Source organism: Diuraphis noxia, unplaced genomic scaffold, assembly GCF_037042655.1.
Source record: "Diuraphis noxia isolate RWA-SAM2 unplaced genomic scaffold, SU_Dnox_SAM2 contig0005, whole genome shotgun sequence".
NCBI lineage: Eukaryota > Metazoa > Arthropoda > Insecta > Hemiptera > Aphididae > Diuraphis > Diuraphis noxia.
The window spans coordinates 9404521-9427066 of record NW_028301715.1 but is presented as its reverse complement, the minus strand read 5'-3'; the positions used below and the strand labels follow the sequence as shown (position 1 = coordinate 9427066).

At 27.6% G+C, this 22546-nt stretch overlaps 2 protein-coding genes across 3 annotated transcripts in view; one reads left to right on the top strand and one right to left on the bottom strand.

The window, feature by feature from the left end:
• LOC107169907 (uncharacterized) overlaps nucleotides 1–22546 on the top strand; it is a 256410-nt gene that overhangs the window by 43483 nt on the left and 190381 nt on the right. For both annotated transcript variants that reach the window (XM_089228563.1, XM_089228562.1), the window contains exons 3-4: nucleotides 380–615; nucleotides 2956–3261. In XM_089228563.1, coding sequence (XP_089084689.1) covers nucleotides 380–615; nucleotides 2956–3261 — 542 coding nt within the window. The remainder of the gene's footprint in view (nucleotides 1–379; nucleotides 616–2955; nucleotides 3262–22546) is intronic.
• LOC107165019 (nucleolar complex protein 4 homolog B) overlaps nucleotides 1–22546 on the bottom strand; it is a 567342-nt gene that overhangs the window by 408010 nt on the left and 136786 nt on the right. The window lies entirely within an intron of this gene.

The following is a 22546-nucleotide window of genomic DNA, read 5'->3' as shown; positions in this document are numbered from 1 at the left end:
TGCTATGACTTATATATCTACGTATAATAGTAGAGTTCACCTGGTAAAATATTTTATTACAATGTTTAAAAAAATATTATTCAACGAATGATAAATATTACCGTTTTAAATACAAAGTATGCAGTCATCAACCGATACTAAAAGTACATGTATATTACTAATATACATTAAGTATTCACTTATCCATGATCTAGTCTTAAGGTTTATTCATTAATATTTTCAACATTGTTAAAAATGTACGTTCCATGAAAAAAAAAACCGTTCTATTATATTTTTAGTGGGTAATTTGAAAATGCTTATTTGGACAGTTAATCTTTTAGATCTTATATCTTTCGAATATTATAGTACACCAAATATTAAATTTTTGATAATTTTTCAGACGAACATGATCTCCAAACTGCCATTAAAGTTCCATTCGAGGACCCACAACTATACTTTGACAGCGGGGAGGATGGTTTTCCAGCATTTGGTATTAAACCTGGATCTGATATAAAATCACCGTATCGGTTGTTCCTTCCTGAAAAATTGTACTCGGAATTCTCCATCGTGGTAAATTTCAAACTAAATTCTATGGAAGGTGGTTTTCTGTTTGCCGTTGTCAATCCTTTAGAAAACGTAAGTATAAAAATAAAAATGAATTGTTACTTTTTATATAATAAAATTCTAGTACAATAACTAATTTTGTTTAATGTGGACTAATATTAATTCTTAAAATAATTTATTTCTAAATAATTCGCATATTAGTTAAATGGTTCATAAAATATATTATTTTTTCTACAAAATTTTAATTAAATATTATCATAACCCCATATTTCTAGTACACATATTATAATGGTTATTGAAAAGTAATATTAAAGTTTTGAAAGTTTTATAGCTCTACATCATTAGTATTGTATTAAGTTGCGTGGAGTAATTGTTCAAAGCTGTAAGTAAAAATCGAATAATGTTCATTAGCAAATGCAAAACAAAGTTATTTTATTTTTGATGATAAGTAATTTTGAGTTAATTATAAATTTAATTAATATAATATACTACTATAAGTACCTATACATATGTATTCAAATGTAGTGCATATTAATTACTTACAATTTTTAGTTATGTACCTATATATTTTGTATATTATTAAAATTAAAAATCCTAATCTATACTAGGTATAAATTGTTCATCATAAGTATGCTTAGAATAAATTTACATAGCTAACACAGTAACACATAATACTCGTATGAACTTTGTATGATATTTAACTATTAATAAGAATATATTTGCTTGATTAAACAATAATGAAAGTAAAACGATTAGAAAAATTAAAAATATAAATAGATATGATTAAAAATATTTAATTCGTAACTTTTATCGACATTTGATTTCATGTTTCAAAAAATTTTGATTTAAAAAACATTTCGAAAAACGAATAACTTTTGACATTAGCAGTGTTTAAAAAAAAATCCGTGTTTGATTTGTATTTCTGACAGTGATTTTTCTTTAAACGAAATATAAGTTTTTAATACCAGTTCTGCGTAGTGTTTAATAATTAATTTCTTGACGTCAAGAATTTCTAAACCAGCATCGATTTTGGTCCTCTAAAATTCTGAAATTTCTACATTTCTATTTTGTTAGCTAAAATATTGTTTGAATGTAAGTTAATGATACATGTTTTATAAAAATATCTATTTTGAAGATAATATTATTATATACTAGTTCATAACGAATCTTAATTTTCACGTATTTAAAAAATATTTATTTCAACTATTTGAGTGCCTGCTAAAAACATAAAAATTCAATTTTTCGTTTCTTTAATATTTTTGGTTATTTTAATTATATGTTTTATAATTACATGAAAGTTGAAACGTAGGCAATTTATACAATTTTTATTAAGATCTAATGCAAAATATCAAATAATTTGGTACTTAAATTTTAATTGAGATTTTAATTAAAGCTTTGTTGTTGACACGATAAAAAAAAAACAAAGTGTCAAATATTAAACATATCAAACATTAATAAGTATAATTTGTCATCGCTACGTATTTATAATATATTTTTAAAATATTCTTCAAACGTTTATGAAGTTCGTAAAGAAACTAAAAGCTATGGTGTTGAAAATTGAACATAAAAAGAAAGGAAAATATTTTTCTGCTATAGTTGGTAGTCAGTAATTCATTTGTCACTTTTTTTATTTAATAATTTCTTAGATAGAATGATTGGAATAAAATAATGCATTTAAGAATAACCGAAAAATAAATGGTTCATGAAATTAACAATTTAGAAAAATCGTGGAAGTGTGTATTTTTTAATAATTCTAAGCAATTTATTTATTCTGTAACAACGTTACACATAGCAAAAAAAAGTACTTGGTGCATAAATAAATGTATTATTATCTTAATAATAATGTTAAATAAGTAAAATGAGAATTTGAAAACATTAATAAAAATAAAATGCTAATAAAATAATTGTATACTACATATAATGCACGAAATTAATGCGCATTTTGGTGAAATATGTTTACTAAAGAAAACTGTATGTAAAATTGCAGAATTTATGATATAATATAATACATTTTATGATTTGATATAATTCTAAAACTATGCAAAATTCATTTTAGATTAATACTTCAAGATGTATAATAATGTCAATAATTTAATTACTGATTTCTGACGATAAGCACAGATTTCAGAATATGATTTCAATCATAAATGCATATCTGTGTTAGTGTGTTGAATATCAAAATGAATCAATAAAATTATATTTTGTGATAATATTTTTTTTATAATACTCCGTATGCCCACTAACTTTTTTTAATTAGAATATAACATCTGAGAATTACACATAATTATAGGTAATATCGATAAACAAAAAATATATTTTAAGTCATATAGTGGATTCAATATCACACAATAATAATATCCAAAATAGCTTTTTATATTCGTTGTTTTTAATCGTGACGTTCGTGTCTTGCAGGTGGTTCAGTTGGGCGTGCAGGTTGTACCATTGTCGTCGAGCGCGATGAACGTGAGCTTTCTGTATACGGACGTTAACAAATACTCATCGTCGTCAAACGTCTTGGCCTCGTTTTCGGTACCGTGGAAGATTCGGAAATACGTACGACTGAGCTTGAAGGTGACCAGAGAGTACGTGCGATTGATTGGTAGGTGTATAGAACCACAAACCGTGATGGTGGTCAGGGATCCGGTAGAACTGTTATTCGACTCAGCGTCCACGTTGTACATTGGCCAGGCAGGGCCTCTGATCAAAGGACCGTTCGACGTGAGTACCTATTATACGATATAATGTTATGCCACCGGTAAAGCATTAATTTATCGATAACAGATATTAAATCCATACGGTACACAACGTGCTGCTTCCAAGTGCTCTAATCCACCCACTTACAAATATACCCTTCGCACCCGCGCAATAAAACCCACTTACGTATTTTGATATATTTTCCACGTAATAATACATATATATATATATATATATATATATATATATATATATATATATTTTATACGAGCGAAACGCTGTGACGAGTTTCATTAAAATAATATAGTAAGTTGTCTGCTTATAAGAATGTGTTTCGGGAGTAGTTATTATGACGATCGTATAACAACAGCGACAACTGCTGCAGAGAAATAATCGGAAAAGCTCGCCAGCTTTCGAGCCTGTTTCGAAAAGCGCACACGAATCAAAATTATGACAACTTTTACGAAGTATATTTTGGGCGATGTGCTGTTGTTTAAAAACACTTATCTCGTAAAATGGAATTTCTGAGCCGTTTTTGGGGGTTTTTAATCAAATTATTAATTTTGTTTATTTAACATAAAATCCATCTTGCCTTACGTATTTCGGCACATCACTCGCAAAGTCCGAAACTTTTATGCATTTATATAAACCTATACAAATTGTGTGCATAATAATATGTATATACATAGTATAAATTTGCATTTATTTTTTGAGTGTTGGCGTCAATACTAATATTTTAATGAAAAATAAAACTTGAAATAAACGAAATTTCGTTTTAAAACTTTTTCTATTCAGTAACGTTTCAATAACTTACCATATATAGTTATTGTGTAATGAGCTGTATTAAAACTTTACAAAACCAAAAAAAAAATTATTAAATGGAATAATAATAATGCTTATATAGTTATATGGATATTATACGATTTACTATTATATTAACATTACGTTAGGTAAAATATATTGCAATGTATTATTAAATAGCAACAAGAATCCATTATACTTTTTAATCATTAAATAATATTGAAATATAATAAATTACAACATAAGTGTAGAAACAATATTGGTGTACCTACCCAATTTAAAACTCTAGAGTACCCTCCCTACACCCAATGGCCTATGTTGCCACGGGTTAACTAAAATATATATATATTGTTGTACAGTTGCATTACGCAATTTTATGATGTTTAAAGTTTAAACTTAAAACCACTTATTATTTTGGTTCACCTTTAAATGAACTAGTCATTTTGTATTCATATCAAATATGTTTACATAATATTAGTTTATAGTATTATAAATTATATTATTACCCAGTACCCTATAGCCTAAGCTCAGTTGTAGTGTGTTAGGTTGAAATAATTTTTATGTGTTATTTTGCGTATAATGTTTATTCATATTAAGTCAATTACTATACTAAATGTTCATAATTCATATTTTGAATTAGTGTATTTGTTTTGTATTTAATAAAAATCGTATCACATAATCACCTAGTAAGTTTGAATATTTGGCTATGCAATCAGCAATCGTATAGAATTATACTATTCTTTGAACCGTCTGAAATTTCCCCTTATCAATTTAAATTACAATCAAAGTTTTAGAAAACTTTGTGATGGAGTTTCACTATGAGTTCTAGAATATTACGCCCAAGAAATTATAATTAATATCCTTCGAGAAGTCGGTTGTCTGAAACAGTGATGTCGATCAAAATGTTCCTCCGTGGTCTATCGAGTATCTGATAGTTTAAATCAACTATTAAATAGTACTGTATATTGAACGAAAGTGAGAGTTCATAACTTAAATTAGATATAATTGTGGAAACTACGGCGGGGTGTGCTTTGTATAAAGTGGGGAAGATAAGCAGGCGAATTAAAATTAAATTAAAAAACGATCAAGTAGAAATTCTCAACTCATGTTATTATCATAACAAGTTCTTAAATAACAACATCCTCGTCAGTTTTGAGTGGAAATCGTAAGCTGAACGTGACCGAATATACTGAAAATCGTACGATAATCGTGGTAACAAGTGGTTAACCATAGTCGACAGGAGGGCGTGAACGTGCCCGAAGACCTGAGTCGTTGAGAATATCCGTGCTTTACAACCTTAGGGCAACAGTGCTTAAAGAAAACACAGTAATATTATTATCAAAATGTAATAGTGTAGTTATCAAATGGGAAAGTACGTGTTTATTCCATTTTTTTTTTCTCTAAATATAGTTATTTTCAAAAATAGTCGTGACGCAGTCTCAGTGCAGATGAAACATAAGCCGAGGCTAAATGGACATTTTTATAACGACAATAATAAAAAAACCGCTATTATAGTATAGTTACGATTGAAATTAACAAGAGATATGCATATTATAATCTTATTGTACTTTCTGGTGCATGCATTGGAATAAATAGAGCGATAATTAAATAATGAAGAAAGCTGCCATTTGGTATTTGATTGTCGATAAAAAATATAAAATTGATAATCAATGATTTAATGTGAATGTTAATAATTATATATTTGTATTTAGCTACTAACCGAACCGTAGTATGCAGGTATATAATATAAATACGATTTAATCTAATCACTTATAAATTTAAACATAATAGGTATTGCGCCGATAATCCATTACTGTTTGTTGTTTCTAAAATCTCAATTATCAGTGACTACACATACATTTCTTATCGTAAAATCGTATTTGTAGAATGATTAAAATCCGCACATATAAAAATGGATGGCTTACACTATTTCAGTGTTTGGTAAAACATATTCTAATGTAATCAGTTTTTGTTATATTTTGTCCATCTCTCGCAAAATAGTAACTCAATGTTCTGTATCGAAACTCAATGGTAAGACATCTGGAAGACGAATGTAGTATACACTCAAAAGTTTCTGTTAACAAGCGAATTGGTGTGGTCACAAATTTGTAATATACAAACTGAGTTTCGAAGGATAGTATTAGTACTTGTATTTTCCGTTATTTAACCTTTTCTAATACTTAAACTTTACTCATCTTTAGTCCTGAAGAAATGACAAAAAAAAAATAATTATAATTTTGATAGTTTAATATCCGATTTTCCTTAACACGGCGCATTGTATATGCAATTTTAATACCTCACACTGGCTTATAATATTGTAAAATTCAAAATGTCAATTTGCATATAATTATTATACCATGTATTTTTGTTTACCGTTTTATAGTGTACGTTGGGTTCTGAGTATCTACTGCATTTAAACACTTAATCGAATTTCTCTAGACGAGGTACCTATTACATATAATCATTATACTCTTTGAATTGAATAAATTGATTTCACTCGTTGGGTGTTCAATTAAAAACTACCAGGGAGGTATCATGGTGTTTTTATATTAACTATAATATGTAGTATTTATTCGTTTAAACATTGATCATACTATATTATAGTATTATAAGAAATGATTGAACACTGTCACCAAACAAAATCTCCATTAGTAGATTCAACCCCAACATTAGTGAGTTGCGAATGCCGATGTATTTTGAGAAAAGCACCCTATTCATATGTAAATATAATTTTAAATACAAATTCATCAATAATATTAATAGTTTAAATTAAAATTCATTAAAATTAAGTTGTATATACTCATATTGTTTGACATTTTCATAACTATGTTACCTTGGTTAGATAAAAAATTCGCATTTTTTTACTTTTTCTTCAAAAATGTGTTTTGATATCTAGTATATACAATATTATACATATTATGATAAATATTGGAATTTCGTTATGATAAACTTGTGCTGATACAATTTGTTAATTTGTAAAATTTTCAAATAACCACTTACGTTATGTGAATCTATTTTATTTAGATGATAATATACAAATATTCTTAAGGATTCATGAAAATTAATTTTGTTAGGATTTCACATTTCCATTGAAACGATTATTAACTCTTTTTCAACTTTCTTATTAAGCTCTTATTATAATTTAAATAATCTTCATAAAACTGTAAGAAAAATTATTTATAGCTGTTAAATTTAAATATAAATTAAGTAGTTTAGAACTCAAATCATATTTCATATGGATGAACAACATTAAATTGAATTGATCGATGCATTATTACGATGTTGAAGCTATACGTGTTAGTTTTCTTAAACATGAATTTATTTTAAATGAAATAGGTAGGTATATTTATTTAAATTTGTATTAAATAAATTATTAATAAATCTTAATAACATTCCTATGGAAAGATTTATCATATGGTTTAAAGATAAAATAAATTAGTATAAATATATTACACTTATAAATTTAACATATTAAGGAGGTACTTTATATTTTACAATAATATAAGATATGCTTCATAGTAATTGGTAGGGTGGTAGTTATTGGCACCAAATAATTTTGTTTTTTTTACGGTCACACTGATTTTGTTTTATTATTAATCAAATTATTCGCAATTTGATTTGGGAAAAGAGCAGATTAGATGCCAATAACTATCAATAACGAATGCTTAAAGTACCGATAACTGTATATTTTAGAGTATTTCTAAACGTATGAAGTGGCGCGCTTAGGAGGATGCCACACCCGCATGACGTGTTGTCTTCGTCTTACAAACGTGTAACATAGCAAAATCTGTTTAGCGCGGGACAACTTTACTCCCTTTGTATTTATAGTAGAATTACCAAAATTCCACAACGCATTGGTAAGAACTTTATCTGTGTCATAGCGTCGTTATTTTTTTGATAACATAAATATAATTAAAGTTATAAGCTTAAGAAAATACATTTATTTTTTCATTAAATTACTTAAAATTATTGGTTTGTGTAATCAAAAAAATAACGACGCTATGACACAGATAAAGTTCTTACCTATGCATTGTGAAATTTTGAAAATTCTACTATAAATATTGAGAGAGAAAAGTTGTCCCGCGCTAAACAGATTTTGCTATGTTATACGTTTGTAAGACGGAGACAACACATGCGGGTGTGGCGTCCTCTTAGCACGCATATACGTTTTCTTTCAAACAGCGTTATAATACGGTAATAAGAAAGTCTTCGACATATAACACAAAAAAAAATTTAAAAAACCATTTCGTCCACGATGCTGAAGCCCGCAAAAATAATGATATGCCCCCCCAAAAATCCTAACGGTGAAAAAAGGCCAAGTTCCAGACTCCCTTCCAAAAAAGTCAGCCTATCAAAGTAGTGAAATCCACATTGTGGCCAAGTCAGTTATTTTTTAATGCATAACCTCACTGCACTCCTACATTAAATAGCAACACTCCTCTTTTATTTGTATTGTTTAACATTTGGTCAGTTTCTGAATGAGGTATAAAACGCCATTATCGAATGTAGTCATTTATGACTTAAGTACATGGGTGATGGGGAGAAGAGAACTCAGAAAAAAGAAAAAGGTTTCGATTTCTTCTCAAAAAAGACAGCATATCATAGTAAGGGGTATCTACATTGCGGTCAAGTCTAGTTTATGATTCGTTCAGAAACTTGTCAAGTGTTAAACAATACAAAAAAAAAGAGGAGTGTTGCTCTTTAATGTAGGAGTGCAGTGAGGTTATGAATTAAAAAATACCAAAATACCATACTTGGCCACAATGTAGATTTTACTACTTTGAATGGCCGACTTTTTTGGGAGGGAGTTTGGAACTTGGCTTTCTCACCGTTAGGTTTTTTCTTGGGGATTATATGTACAATACATTTTTTTTGCTTTTGATCTCTTTTTTATTCGTTTTTATAAAATTTTATGTATAAAGAAAATATTGTTTTTTGAATACCCTTCTCCAGTTACAAACCAATAAATCACATTAAAGAGTTATTGAGGTCAAAATACCACGAGGTTTGATCATAATGTACACCATAAAATATTTAATTTTTAATCTTTATCATTTAATAAAAATCAAATCGAATCGAAAAAAATCAGGTTAGAAATAATATTATAATATTTTACAATTTATTTCATTCACGAATTTATTGTAGTAGCATAATATAATAGGTACCCCGAAAACTTTGTCGTGCTGAATGAGAAATAATTCTTGTTGACGCAATTCATTCATTGGCTGGATGCCCGTTATTTTATTCGATTTGAAATATTCGGTTTGATTCGTTTAGCAAACACAGACTGTTTGCAATGGTTTTTTCAGTTTTATTTTTTTCATACCCGATTCGTTAGCAATCACAACCACGACGACAATGAACGGAAACGTACGTTTGCTTTCCGAGACTTTGCGAACTTTATATCGTCTAATTTTTTTTCCCCTCAATGCGTGTATCAATACAAACCACCACTATATATATAAAAGACATATATGTTGAAATAAAATAAACAAATATATATATATATATATATATATATATCTTATATTTTAGAAAGTTTGCAAAAGTCAAATACGCGCGGTGCTCGTGAAGGAGGTGACATTATACCCGTAGTACAACAAGCCAAAAAGTTAAACTATACCTACCTTTTCGTTGCAAATCTTTCTGGAACAAAGGTTACACAAAAACCGAATTCGTATAATATCTTTCATAATGTACGGACATACCGGAATGATGAGTGTTTATGAGTTTTTAAATAATATAACTTTATCTTTATGACATGCCTTCATCCACCGCACACGTTCGTACATTATAACATTAACATTGTTATGTCGTTGTTAAATCCATTTATTTTGATTTGTCGTCCGTCGATGGTAGATTTTTGTGACTCGAAAACTGGTTTGTGTGTCTAAATTAATTTATTCGGTGAGGTTTGTCTTTTTTTATTATTACACACAGGGCCGTAGCTGGAACAATTTTTTTTTTTTTTTTTTTTTTTTTTTTTTTTGGGGGGGGGGGGTGTATATGACCTTGATTACACAATTTCGTATCTTTACCTTATAATAAATATCCAATGATTACATAATATTGATGTTCCAAAGAGTCGATATTCAGCGATTTAACTGTACAGTAAATTCGTTCGTTTTATAGAACACAATATTACAATAATCAGTACGTTATAATGTAAGATGCACCATATCACCATTATGAATAATTGCATAAGGTGATAATAATGATGAAAAAAACTGGACAAGAAATATAAACCAGATGTTTGACACTTATCTAACTTCAATCGCACCATAGTAGCTACATAGTGGTATATAAACCAAACTGTGTATAAAATACTTTAGTATAATATACTGATATAATATCTATCTTAATTCAATTTAACGATATATGAAATGTTTTAAAAAAACATCCTGAAATATATAGTCCACAGATTTATTTATATCCACAGTAAATTTTTTTAATATTTTATTAACTTTCCAAATACCACTATTTCTATTTTATAATATTCAAGTTAAAGTATTATATTATTGCACATTATTGAGACCTTCATAGTTATTTATCTTAATCTTTACTTGTTTGGGTACAATGTGTAAGCTTAAAGTCTACGTAAATATAATAAATACCATAATAGTTTTAATTAAAGCTATGACCTTTATAAAATTATATTATACTTTCGGGTCAATGGGCGCTTATTTTTTCTAACTTTGAATACTTTTAAATGTTATATTTAGTTTTCATATGAGAACTGATTAATATTTAAGTGACTTTAATAAACCTGTTGGGGTTTCAACAGTAAAGAGTAATACAATTTTATTTTTATTTTTTTTAATATCATGTACCCATAGTCATACATAAAATATGATTTAATGATCACAACTTGAAACAACAAATATGTAATTATCTATGTTCGATATTAGAATTAAATACAAAATAAAACTTAACTGTAGGTAATATGATACAAAATATTCATTAATTTATAAATAAAAATAACGCAATTTAATCCTTTAATATTTCAAAATCTCACAATTAGTCAACTTATATTAGATAAATAATTTCTAACATACTCAGTCTTATTAATTATAATGTGTTCTGATTAGTCAATCACCACAACACCTGAAATGTTTTCTTATAATATGTTCTTATTTAAAATATTTTTTATCAGTCACTAATTTTATTTATCTTAATATGATGTATAACGTAAAAATAGATTTCTCTACTCATATTATCATATTATTGAAAAATATTATTTAATTTATAGTACCTAAGCCATAAATTAATTTAGTTAATTAATATTTGCCTGCTTCTATCACTAATTGATTATCGCTTAACCCAGTTTCATTTTGCTACATCCATACCAAAACTTACTGACTAAGGCTTGATACTAAATTTTGTTACACATTACATACCTAAACCTAATAGTGTATATTCAACGTAGTTAATAACATATAGAGTTCCATGAAATTTTTATACAAAGTGTACCTAGTACATGAATTCATATTTCAAAATAAATTCAAATGATGGTTGAATGTCAAAAAAACATTATTTTTTAAAAATAATTTGACCATAGAGTACATAACATTGACTACACTTCAAGTACTTGAATGAGTTTACTAACTTATGGTTTGATAATAGTCAAGTATCAACGGTATATGTTTATTTTGTAGTGACAAATTGATTTATATTTTATTAATTATATGTCATTTATTTTTAAAGAAAATATTTTATTATAACTTTAATTGCATCATTATTCATTTATATGAGTGTTTCTATACATGTTGCACCTACACTTAAAAAAAAAAAAACTCAAAATTGAAAAATAGACAGATTTTATCATCAAATATCATGATCACAGCCCTCAGAAAAAAGTGCTTTTCGGTTCACCGATTATTGTATAATTACGAGATTTATAAAAAAAAAGTTTTCCAACAAGATTACGGAAATTTTCAAAATCCTTAATGCTGATACCTTTGGGTTCGCCAATATAAGAAAACGCTTACCATAGCCGTCGAATAACCCCCTCTCCCCTGACTGTCATTTAATACGTTTCTGGTATCCGTATAAACTACCAATGAGGCAATGAGAAAGGGGTGATATTGTAAGCACGATTTTTATGCTTAAACTATGCATTTATTTAAATTTTTATATTTAAAATTTTTAAGTTTTCACCATTTGTAGTTTAAAGTACTTTTTTACGGCCATTTAAGAACTTAACGATCGTCATGCAATCGTTTTATCAGAGTGTTTTATTTTGGTCGGTTACCGGCCAGTATCGTGTAATGAAAAATGGTGGCCACCAATCGCTTTACTCCGCCTTGGCTGTGCTGTCCGATTTTCGATCAATTCGGTATCGTAACGCATCTTGCAAGTGCGAAAAGTGTTGTGCACTACAAACATTTGAGAAAGAAGTAATTGCGTTGAAGTTTTATTAATCTCTGTCGATCCGTTTGATTCACGACCAAAAGGTTTTCACGACAAAATTCCAAAATTTAGATTGAATATACCTTCTTGTATAATATATTAAATAAAGAATTTCAATCATATTTAAATAATTGTTCAGAGTGCTCACTGCTCACTATGTTTTCAACAGTAACAAATCGAAAAAAAAATGATTTAATGTTTTAAAATTATATTTCCTTTTAGTTATCTAAACAGTATAACAACCAATAATATAATTTAATATCAACTATATTTTTATTTTATTTTTAATGGAAACATTCCTACCACAACATTATGTATTTATGAAACAAAATACGATATCGTGGAAAAACTTTTTCTCGTAAAATTAAGCACATTCGTGGATTTATTTCCAACAAAACAAATAATAATAATAATAATGCAGGAATAATACAATTTGCAGGATTAAGAGTTGTGTATGAAATAAATATTTTCTATTGACAAAAAAAAAAAAAAACTTGTATTTTATTAAAACATCAAACATTAAGGTTTAAGTTAAGCTTTATACTGAACGTTATGCTACTAAAGAGAAGCATGTTTGAACACCGCGATTAACTAAGAACGATTATTTTTACAATTTGTTTAGTGTTTATTTTGAGTTTGAAGTTAGTGGTAAATCATAATTGAATGCTTTCAGTGTATCAAAATTTGTGTTTACACAATTATTAAATATTATGTACTACTTTTGGTATTTCATTGTTAAGGAAAAAAAAAATACGTCAGAAACAACTCAAAAGATCTTAGTTCTTAATAATAAAAAAAGGTAATGTAATATCAACAAATTTTTGGGGAAATAATGTTATAAATAAATTCAATACTGAAATTATTATTATATAATAAACTATATATTATTTTGTTTGTTTAACATAATTTCAGTATTTTATAGCTCTAGATTGTGTATAGCAATAATGCTATTTAATAACATAATTCTAATATATATAATATATATATATCGAGTAGGTACAATACCACCTAAAAATATATCATTGTATTTTATTATAGGATCTTCGCTGATGATTTATCACAGTTAAACGGTATAGCTTTATACATTTTCCGTAATTCGCCAAATAGTCGGCTCTATCCTTTTACTCATTAATCCAACCTTAAAATGCTTCAATGTTGGTTTGCTGGAAATAATCTCTATATGTAGGTAGGTACAGTATAATTAATTATAATATTAAATATTAAAATAATAATTGTTTTATTGACATCATCGTTTCTTCGTTTACGCGTGACAATTTTTGGTCTATTTTCGTAGCTAGAACTGAGGATGAAAAATAGACTAATTTAAAATATTACGATATGTCAGCGATTCATAAGTAAAGGTTTCATCGAACCATTTATACAATACATGTAAGTATTTTTGTAAAGAACCATGTTCCCATGTTCACGAGGCTTGAGGGGGCAGGAGGATTAAGACACTTTGAAACTTTCCTCAGAATGATTAATATCTGTAATAAAGTTTTATGCAGTCCTTTTTCACTCTATCTTACCCGAAACTAAATCCACCATTGGCTGTCGGGTCACGCGTCGTCGGTACGTGAAACATTGGAAGACGAACACTGATTTTATTAATTCTGTGCTTAACTACAATGTTTCACACCTAAATAAGATTTAATAATAAATTTATAACAACATAATATTGCATTTATGATTCAACATTTTAGATTTATTGACAAATTTGATTAGTCACTTGATATTTTTTTTTTTATTATTAGAAATAAGCCTCGGCAGCGGATGCCATTGGCTGATACAGTTTCCATGTTTACTTGATAATTTGTGTAGGTGTCTTATACGAGTACGTCTATTATTATGCAGTCAAATGAAGTAATACGTTATCAAACAAGTATTTGCCCTTTAAAGTATGTTCGTTGATATTTGATGAGCAGATGAATGTTTATTTTAAAATATTTATATTAAATATTAAAAATGTGTTAGATAAAGTTAAAACAATGTATACAAATATGATAAATCTAAATTTTTAATATTGTTGTATAATTAAATCATTTATTCAGTAAAAATGTACATTTATCTTAAACTATCTATGACTCGTCAAATAATTTTAATCGGCGATGGCAATATACAAAGCCGTAAAATATCTTCACACAGAATACGCAAACCACCAAACCAAATTTATAATACTTAGCGACTCACTCTGCAACTTAATCTCCATCACAAATACACGAAACCAACCAGGTATCACTAAGCTCATCCAAGAGGAAACTTTTCTTGCAGGAAAAAAAATAAACATATCCTTTTTGTATGGATCTCGGGGAAAATAGGCATTCCCGGAAATGAAATGGCTGACCAAGAAGCTTTATAATGCAATTGTTTCTACATCAACTCCAACCATGAATTCCATCACATTGGCAGATGCAAATAACGAAATAAACCTACACTCAAATAATAAATGGCTCTCTCACTGGTGAAAACACAACACCAAACTCAAAAAAATAAAAAAATAATATAAACCCATGGAAAAATCCTGAACTCAATAGAAAAGATGAAACCATAATAAACCACCTCCACTATGTGAGTCATGCAGCGTACTTTTAACCGTCAACCACATCATCACTGAATGTCAAAAATACAACCAGTATCGAAATCAATTTCACATATCCGAACAAATTTGTCAAGCACTTGGACCAAACCCACAGGATGTAAAAAACTTAATTTTATTCTTTAAAAAAACAGAACTGTACAATTTAATTTAATGTAGAAAATTTATACTTAAAATACTAAAAATGTAACAAAAAAAAATTCTTTTACTTATGGCCTAGTTGTCGATGTACTTTGATCAATAAAAAAAAAAAATTTTGAATCGATAAAGACGTGTATACATGTACACAGCAGGGAAAGGGTGATAAAATGCGTAATACAAATTGAATCGTAATACCATTCAAGCAATATTTTCACTATTTAAAATAATATACAAATTCCTTTTTTCTTATTTTTTCTTGTGGTAGCACAACTTTGACGGGAAACTCGACAGTATAATTTCCACCTCAGATGTATCGTTTATTGTATAATAACAACATGAAAATTATACAAAATAATCATGACAATAATTTCTAATATTTTTCCGTGGTAACTAGACCATATGTCTAAAATATACAGGTATATAGATACATATAATGATATAATAAAGCAAACACGTGGGACAGTCAGTCTCTTAAAAAAACAAAAGAAAAAGGATCCGTATTATTTTGATTCCCGGCGCAGACGTCTGTACATTTTCCTGACCGATCAATGTCTTTTCAAGTTGTCTTCTAACTAGCTCGATAGGTCACCCTACATGATGCCCCGTTTGCCTTCCTAAATGGCGCTGCATCATCCTCCCTTCCTCTCTAGGCTTTTCATTCGCTTCATGATATCTTCGATCATACCGTGTAATTCGCCCAATAGTGAAAGATACCGAAGACATCGAAACAACTGTCGAGTAGTCTCGACTACGTAATTTCGATTACGACATCACTACGACGACGCCCGATTCCTATCGAAATGACCGTTAAGTGGGCACTCGAGGAAAACATCGCCATAAAATTGGAAAATTGGACCAAAACCTTAGTCGGTATATTATCACCTCATCGACTATGACCGCGACGCAGCCGATCGTCACGTATGCCTCTTCGTATTGCAGTATACAGCCATTTTTTTTTCGGTGTAGTATTGTGCCCGACGTGAAAGCGTCCTCCAACCCTTAATTCAAAGGCATCGATAGTCAATGCGAAGACCACACGGGGTTAGTGATAAGCGAAAGCGCACTTGCAGGGTTGTATGGTGGTTATGCCACCAAGACGCCAACCCACGTTCTCCGGCCTTCATCAGAAGTCGGTAACTCGCAAGAGACCCTCTGGCCAGAAACGGAGCGACGACAACGACGGATACTAGTGGACGATTTATATTCATAGCTCATAGGCATTAAATAATACGGATGTTCTAAAGAGTCGGATGTTTGAATTAATGAGTGGAAATATCGTTTTTTAAAATAAACAAATTATATTTCATCGAGCACTAAAATATAAAAACCTATAATATATTATCAAAAATTGTTAATTTCTTCCTCTTCACTTGATTCGATCGGTTCGTGAATAACGCTTGCATATTATAATAATTTTATTACAATATCATTTTTATTTTTACACATTTTTATAACAGTTTGACGATAATGGTGAATTTTTTTGTTATCTATTCTTTAGTGCGATAGACGAGTTATACGAATAATTTACTATTAATCTTTTCGTCACTTTACACCCCATCGAACACGGTAATTTTCCAGTTATATTTATGTATGTATATTTTTTTTAATAAACGAATATAAACGTTATTGTACTAAAATGTCTGAATAACATCATTGACCTCGTTTTTAATATCACGTTATTTCCGATGACACACATCACCGAACTTTTTAATTAACGACCATTTTTTTTTTTTTTTTTTTTTTTTATTAACAAAATTTACGCTCGGTGACATAGGCCATTGGATACGAGGATTATTGTTTACATCGATTACTTATTTATAACGGTATTAAGACTGTGGGTTTGTGTGCATATTGATAAATTGTATATATTTTGTTTTGGAGTTCTGCCTTTGAAATAAAATTGAAGGTGGTTGCGATTGAGGATCTGTTGTGACCGAATGATTCTGGCAGGTGTTCTGGAGATTTGAGGTCAATATTGGTTCGGAGTGATGGCCATTTTGAATTTCCAATATTCTCAAATAAATAAAATTCATCACTTGTCTTAATTTGTTTATGAAATCAATAATTAAACAGTGTACCTAATAGTAACCATCTTATGGAAAATATTCACAACTTTCAAAATGTTGTCGATTGAGCATTAAAATATTTACCTAATAGTAACCTGGTGAAATATTTGAAAGTGAAACGATGCAAATTACGTATTATGCATATGCGCACATATATTGTATAGAAAAATTATTAAACATAATATAAATGTATCACTTTTAGTTCAATTTATTTCAAGTGTCAATTAATATAGATAACAATCAAAGTCCAAATCAAAATTTGTCTGCTACTGCAGAGTAATTAAAATAAATGGATACATGTGGAGTGGCTTTAATTTGTATGTCTACAGCTCATATATAGACACGATAAGCATATTATCCCTGATAACCAAAAAAAAAAAAAAATAATCAAATGGTATAACTTTGAACGTCGTAGAAATAATAGTTCACTTTATGCTTTCTATTTCATAGTCATTACTTAATATTATGGTTGTACCGATGCTACATAATATAATGGTATATATTTTATTATTTTTGATTTAGAAACAACTGTACATGACATTTTTGATATAAAATGAATAATGACGTATCCATTAAAATTACAGCACAAATTGACGATTTCAAGAAAATAATAAGTCCATGATATGTGATATCAGTACCTACGTTATATTATGTGAAACTGTGTGTATCGTTCATCATTTAAAATGATAAGTTTTTTGTTGGTTAAGTTAAATTATATTTAAAAAATAATAAATCAAGATTTGTTGGTAATTTAATTACCAACGTGAAATTCAATAAAATTGTAACATATTAATCAGGTTCTGAATAATTAGTGTTAGTGTAGGTTCTTATTACCTAATTTAAAAGTTTTGACTTTAAATTTTAAGTCACTCGTAAACTATGTGTATGAGTATCTACTTCGGTGGCGAAACACGCTGTAGACTATGGAACTTATATTGCAGAAGTGTCTGAGATTCATGTTGGTTACTCGGATGTAAAATACGGTAATTAGACAATCCGAACATACCTCTGGAAGCATTCTACATAATGCCTAATACGTCATATTGTTATACGTTTTTTATTACTGTTTCTGTGAATTTATCTAATAATATGTGTCTCAATTCAAAGCTTAGTAGCCGTATCAACTTCCTGAATGTACTCAAGAAGTCGTGTATTATATGTGTATAAATTAATGGAGCATAATATTATATATGGTGCAACGAAATAAAAATATTGTTTCCCCTACGTAAATATTATAATGGTTGCCTTTTATACATATGTACCTAATCAAATCAATTGAACAAATCAACGCTAAAAAATAAAAACGTTCGTGAAATAAATAAGATGAAGTTTAAATGTAAAAAAATTAAAACGAATATTGCAAAAAGTCAATACCTCAAGTTCCGATTAAATTGAGTTTGAATTTTTTTGTGTATAGTGTGTATAATACGCATTAAAATAACCCTTTTATATCATAAAATAACAGGTACCTATTCATAATAATGTATTCGGGTTCAAAACGTATGTGTTTAACAACTGTAATAATAAGTATGTTGTTCAGCTGTGTATTTTAAACGGCGGCGTGAATGACTATTTATAATTATTATTCGATGATATTATTATATGGTCATAATGGAGTTATAAAAACTTTTGCGAGTGTGCTAAAATCACCTTATTCGATTTATGTACATTAAAATAAATGATCAAACCAATAATGTAAACAATGCAATGTAAAAGTCCATAATAATGTTCGAGATGAAATTCGGTTCGAACGTGAATGGAATAAATGGTATTCCAATTAATTATTATTATGATAGATGGATAATAAAAATATTAATATGATTTTTAAAATATTTTTTAGCCATTTTAATCATAAAGAATACACAGGCATCTCCTTATAAAATGTGTAGGTATTATAATGTGTCTGAAGTATTTTGTTTTGATTATATTTACCAAATTTAAATGCATAAACAAATAAATTCAATAATTAATATGCTTGAGAACGTGTAAGAACATATGCAATTATTTATATTTATATGGTTTAAATATGATGTGTAAAACTGTCTTTAAAAAAATAATCCTTAAATATTAAATTCGTTAATTTTGTTATTATCTCTCCTCACAGTAGTGTTATTATTATTAAATAAAAATAATTCGTGTCTTATAATTATTATTGACATTGGATGTTTCAATATTAATATTCATAAGCCACAAAAAATAATATAAACAGTTTTTCGTCTAGACATTTTATAAACAACATTAAAACACATATTGAATGATAGTAATATAATATTTATATAGCTATTAGTTGGGTCAATATATGATATCATCTCAATTTCACTTTTATGAATTTATCAGCTCATTTCTAACATTTGTTGAATCGTGAACATCAGAGTGTCATTGAATAGAATTAAATATTTAATGTGTGTCATTGCATTAATTATTGTGTCAACATTTTAATAATTTATTTATAAACTTTAATTTTAATATTTCTATAATAATGGATAATATCTTCTTACAAAATCTATTTAAAATTATTAAATAATTAAAGTTCATTGTTAAAAATAATTTGAATTTTGACTTATAATTATTATAAATACTGTAAAAATTAGTATGAACATTATAATATTATAAATCACTGGTAATATGATATTTTCAACATCATTAACCTTCATTTAATACGATACATCAACATAGGCATTCATTTTGAGTCATAAAAAATAAAAACCTAATTCGTATAATATAAAATCATTATATCAGTAAAATAATATATCTATTTTAAAATATAAATAATATTTAAACGATTTACCAATAAAGTTTATAGTAATTATCAATCATTTTCTAATTTTCAAACTCTAATCATAATCAAAATGTGTACGATTTTCTAATAATAATAACTAAATAATAATACATTTGTTTTAAACGATAAACTTATATTTATTTTAGTTAAATTCATCGGAATTATATACGATTGTATTATTTTCCAAAAAAGTTACTTTTATAATTTTTTCAGTCTTAGTCAACTGCGTTAATAATACTATAGCTACTACATATACCTATTTATAAGATAAAGATTTCCCAAATTTCCCGACATTCTATAATTTTTATAGTAATTACTATAATAAATCTTCTACTTTATTATTATTTCAAGATCCAAAAATTCTTTATGAAAATAAAATACTGTACTTAGTGTTGTTTACAGTAGATAAGTAGCAATTGTATTGAAATATCAGATATTATATGAATTAAACAACTTACAATAACTGACATTTTGTTATTGTATGCACAATAAATCGTTTTTATCATTCAATGTTTTATTCTTAAAATATCGGATTTATTTTCGTTTTTTTTTTTTTTTTTTTAATGAAAAGTTTAAACTATTATAACAGTGATAGGGCATTTTTAGAGCAGTTACCCTTTTCATTAGAAATTGTAGATAAAAAAAATAAATATAAGCACCTTATAACCTCTGATACGATAAAATACATCATATTTTTTATTATAATATTTTTTAAATCAGAATAATACATTAATATTGTAGTATACCTACTTAATAATTCAGGGTAATGAGGGCTAATAGTTATATTATATACTAATAAGGAGTTTTGAGTAAATTATTATTAAAAACTCTAAAACCTTAGATATACAAAATACTAGGTTTTTTTTTAGATGATGTAACTCTGTATTATAATTTAAAATATTATGAAGAAAAAAATTGAGATGCTTAAAATATGCTAAAAATGTTAAAAAAGTGATTGATTACATGAAGAAAAATATAAACCAGATTTTTATATTTTTTAAACATTGTTTTGAAACAAAATTATTGGTAAAAAATATTGAAACTTAAGTTGTGTGTAGGTATTGAGTCTATATTGAAATGAGTAACGCACATGTGATCCATATACATATATATCATACATGTATAGCTATATAGCTACAATTTTATAGTGCAAATAAACGTTGAATCTTCTTAATATCTATGTAATTTGATTCCATTGAAATTATGTTTAATTTGTATACTAATCGAGATTTGTGGTATTAATATTCGTTAAAGAATAATTATAATCTAAATTCTATACCATTCCACATAGCTTTATCAACTAGCCAATAGATACATAGCGTGTTTAGCTTAGATCATATACAATGGATGAAGCCACCATCGGGCTAATTCTTGAAGCCAGAATAACCCATCATTACGCATGCGCAGTAATAACCAAGGCTCAAGCGTTTTAAGCAATTTTGGCTTCAAATCTAATACACAAGCATATACCGAGTGGCTACATCCATAGTATATGATCTAAGATGTTTAGTATCAATTCAAAATTATATCAACCACAGGTAACTGTTCCTCTTCTATGCTAAACATTTGTATATAATTACGATATGATAGTAAAAGATAATATTGAAAGTTGATAATCATACTAAATTATAATACAATTTTATATTAATTATTCTTTTATAAAAAATCGCATATTAGCATTTTTACCTTTATATCATTGTGTATAAAAAAGATTTTTGTAAATGTTAAATACATTCAGACAACTAAAATATATAACACTACATACGGCAAGAAATTTAATTCGTTATACGTCGATTATACGTACGTTATGATTAGAAAATAGCACTTTAAACCTCAAAATATCGATGGAAAATGGCAATGAAAAGTTGTTTTTAGATTATTGTGATAAATACATATTATTACGACAGTAATTTATTATTATATTAACTTTTTTGATGTTGAATATGTTAATTAAAATTTTCCAATCATGAAGTTTTTTAGTTTACCTAAACATACTATATTATATAGGTATATTTAAATGTTTTTAGTAATGTACACGATTCCATTATTTATCTAAATGCTATAAAAACAAAAACTTAAGTTTTCACCTACTACAAAACACATAATAATTTATCGAATTACATTTTAATTTATCATTCTGTTTAGCTTCGATTCCGCCGATTATAACATAATATTCGGGATTAAAAGTGAAAAACTCAAGTAATATATATAGAAATAAATAACGATGATCCCGGGTTTAACATTTCACGACCGTTATTATCACCGAACACATTTCAAAAAATACCCGGAGTTATATTATACGAACGAAATTCGATACGCTCCCGGGCTGTAATAAGTGTACTTACAAGTATTTATTTACTTAACATAATATACAATTCACGATGAGATATAAAATGTGTTGACGGCCACGTGCCATAATATTTTACATGTGTTGTGTTTCATGACAATAAATTAAATTTTGATCAGGAATCAAACATAACATTGATTACCTATATAATAATATGCACCGCGGAAAAT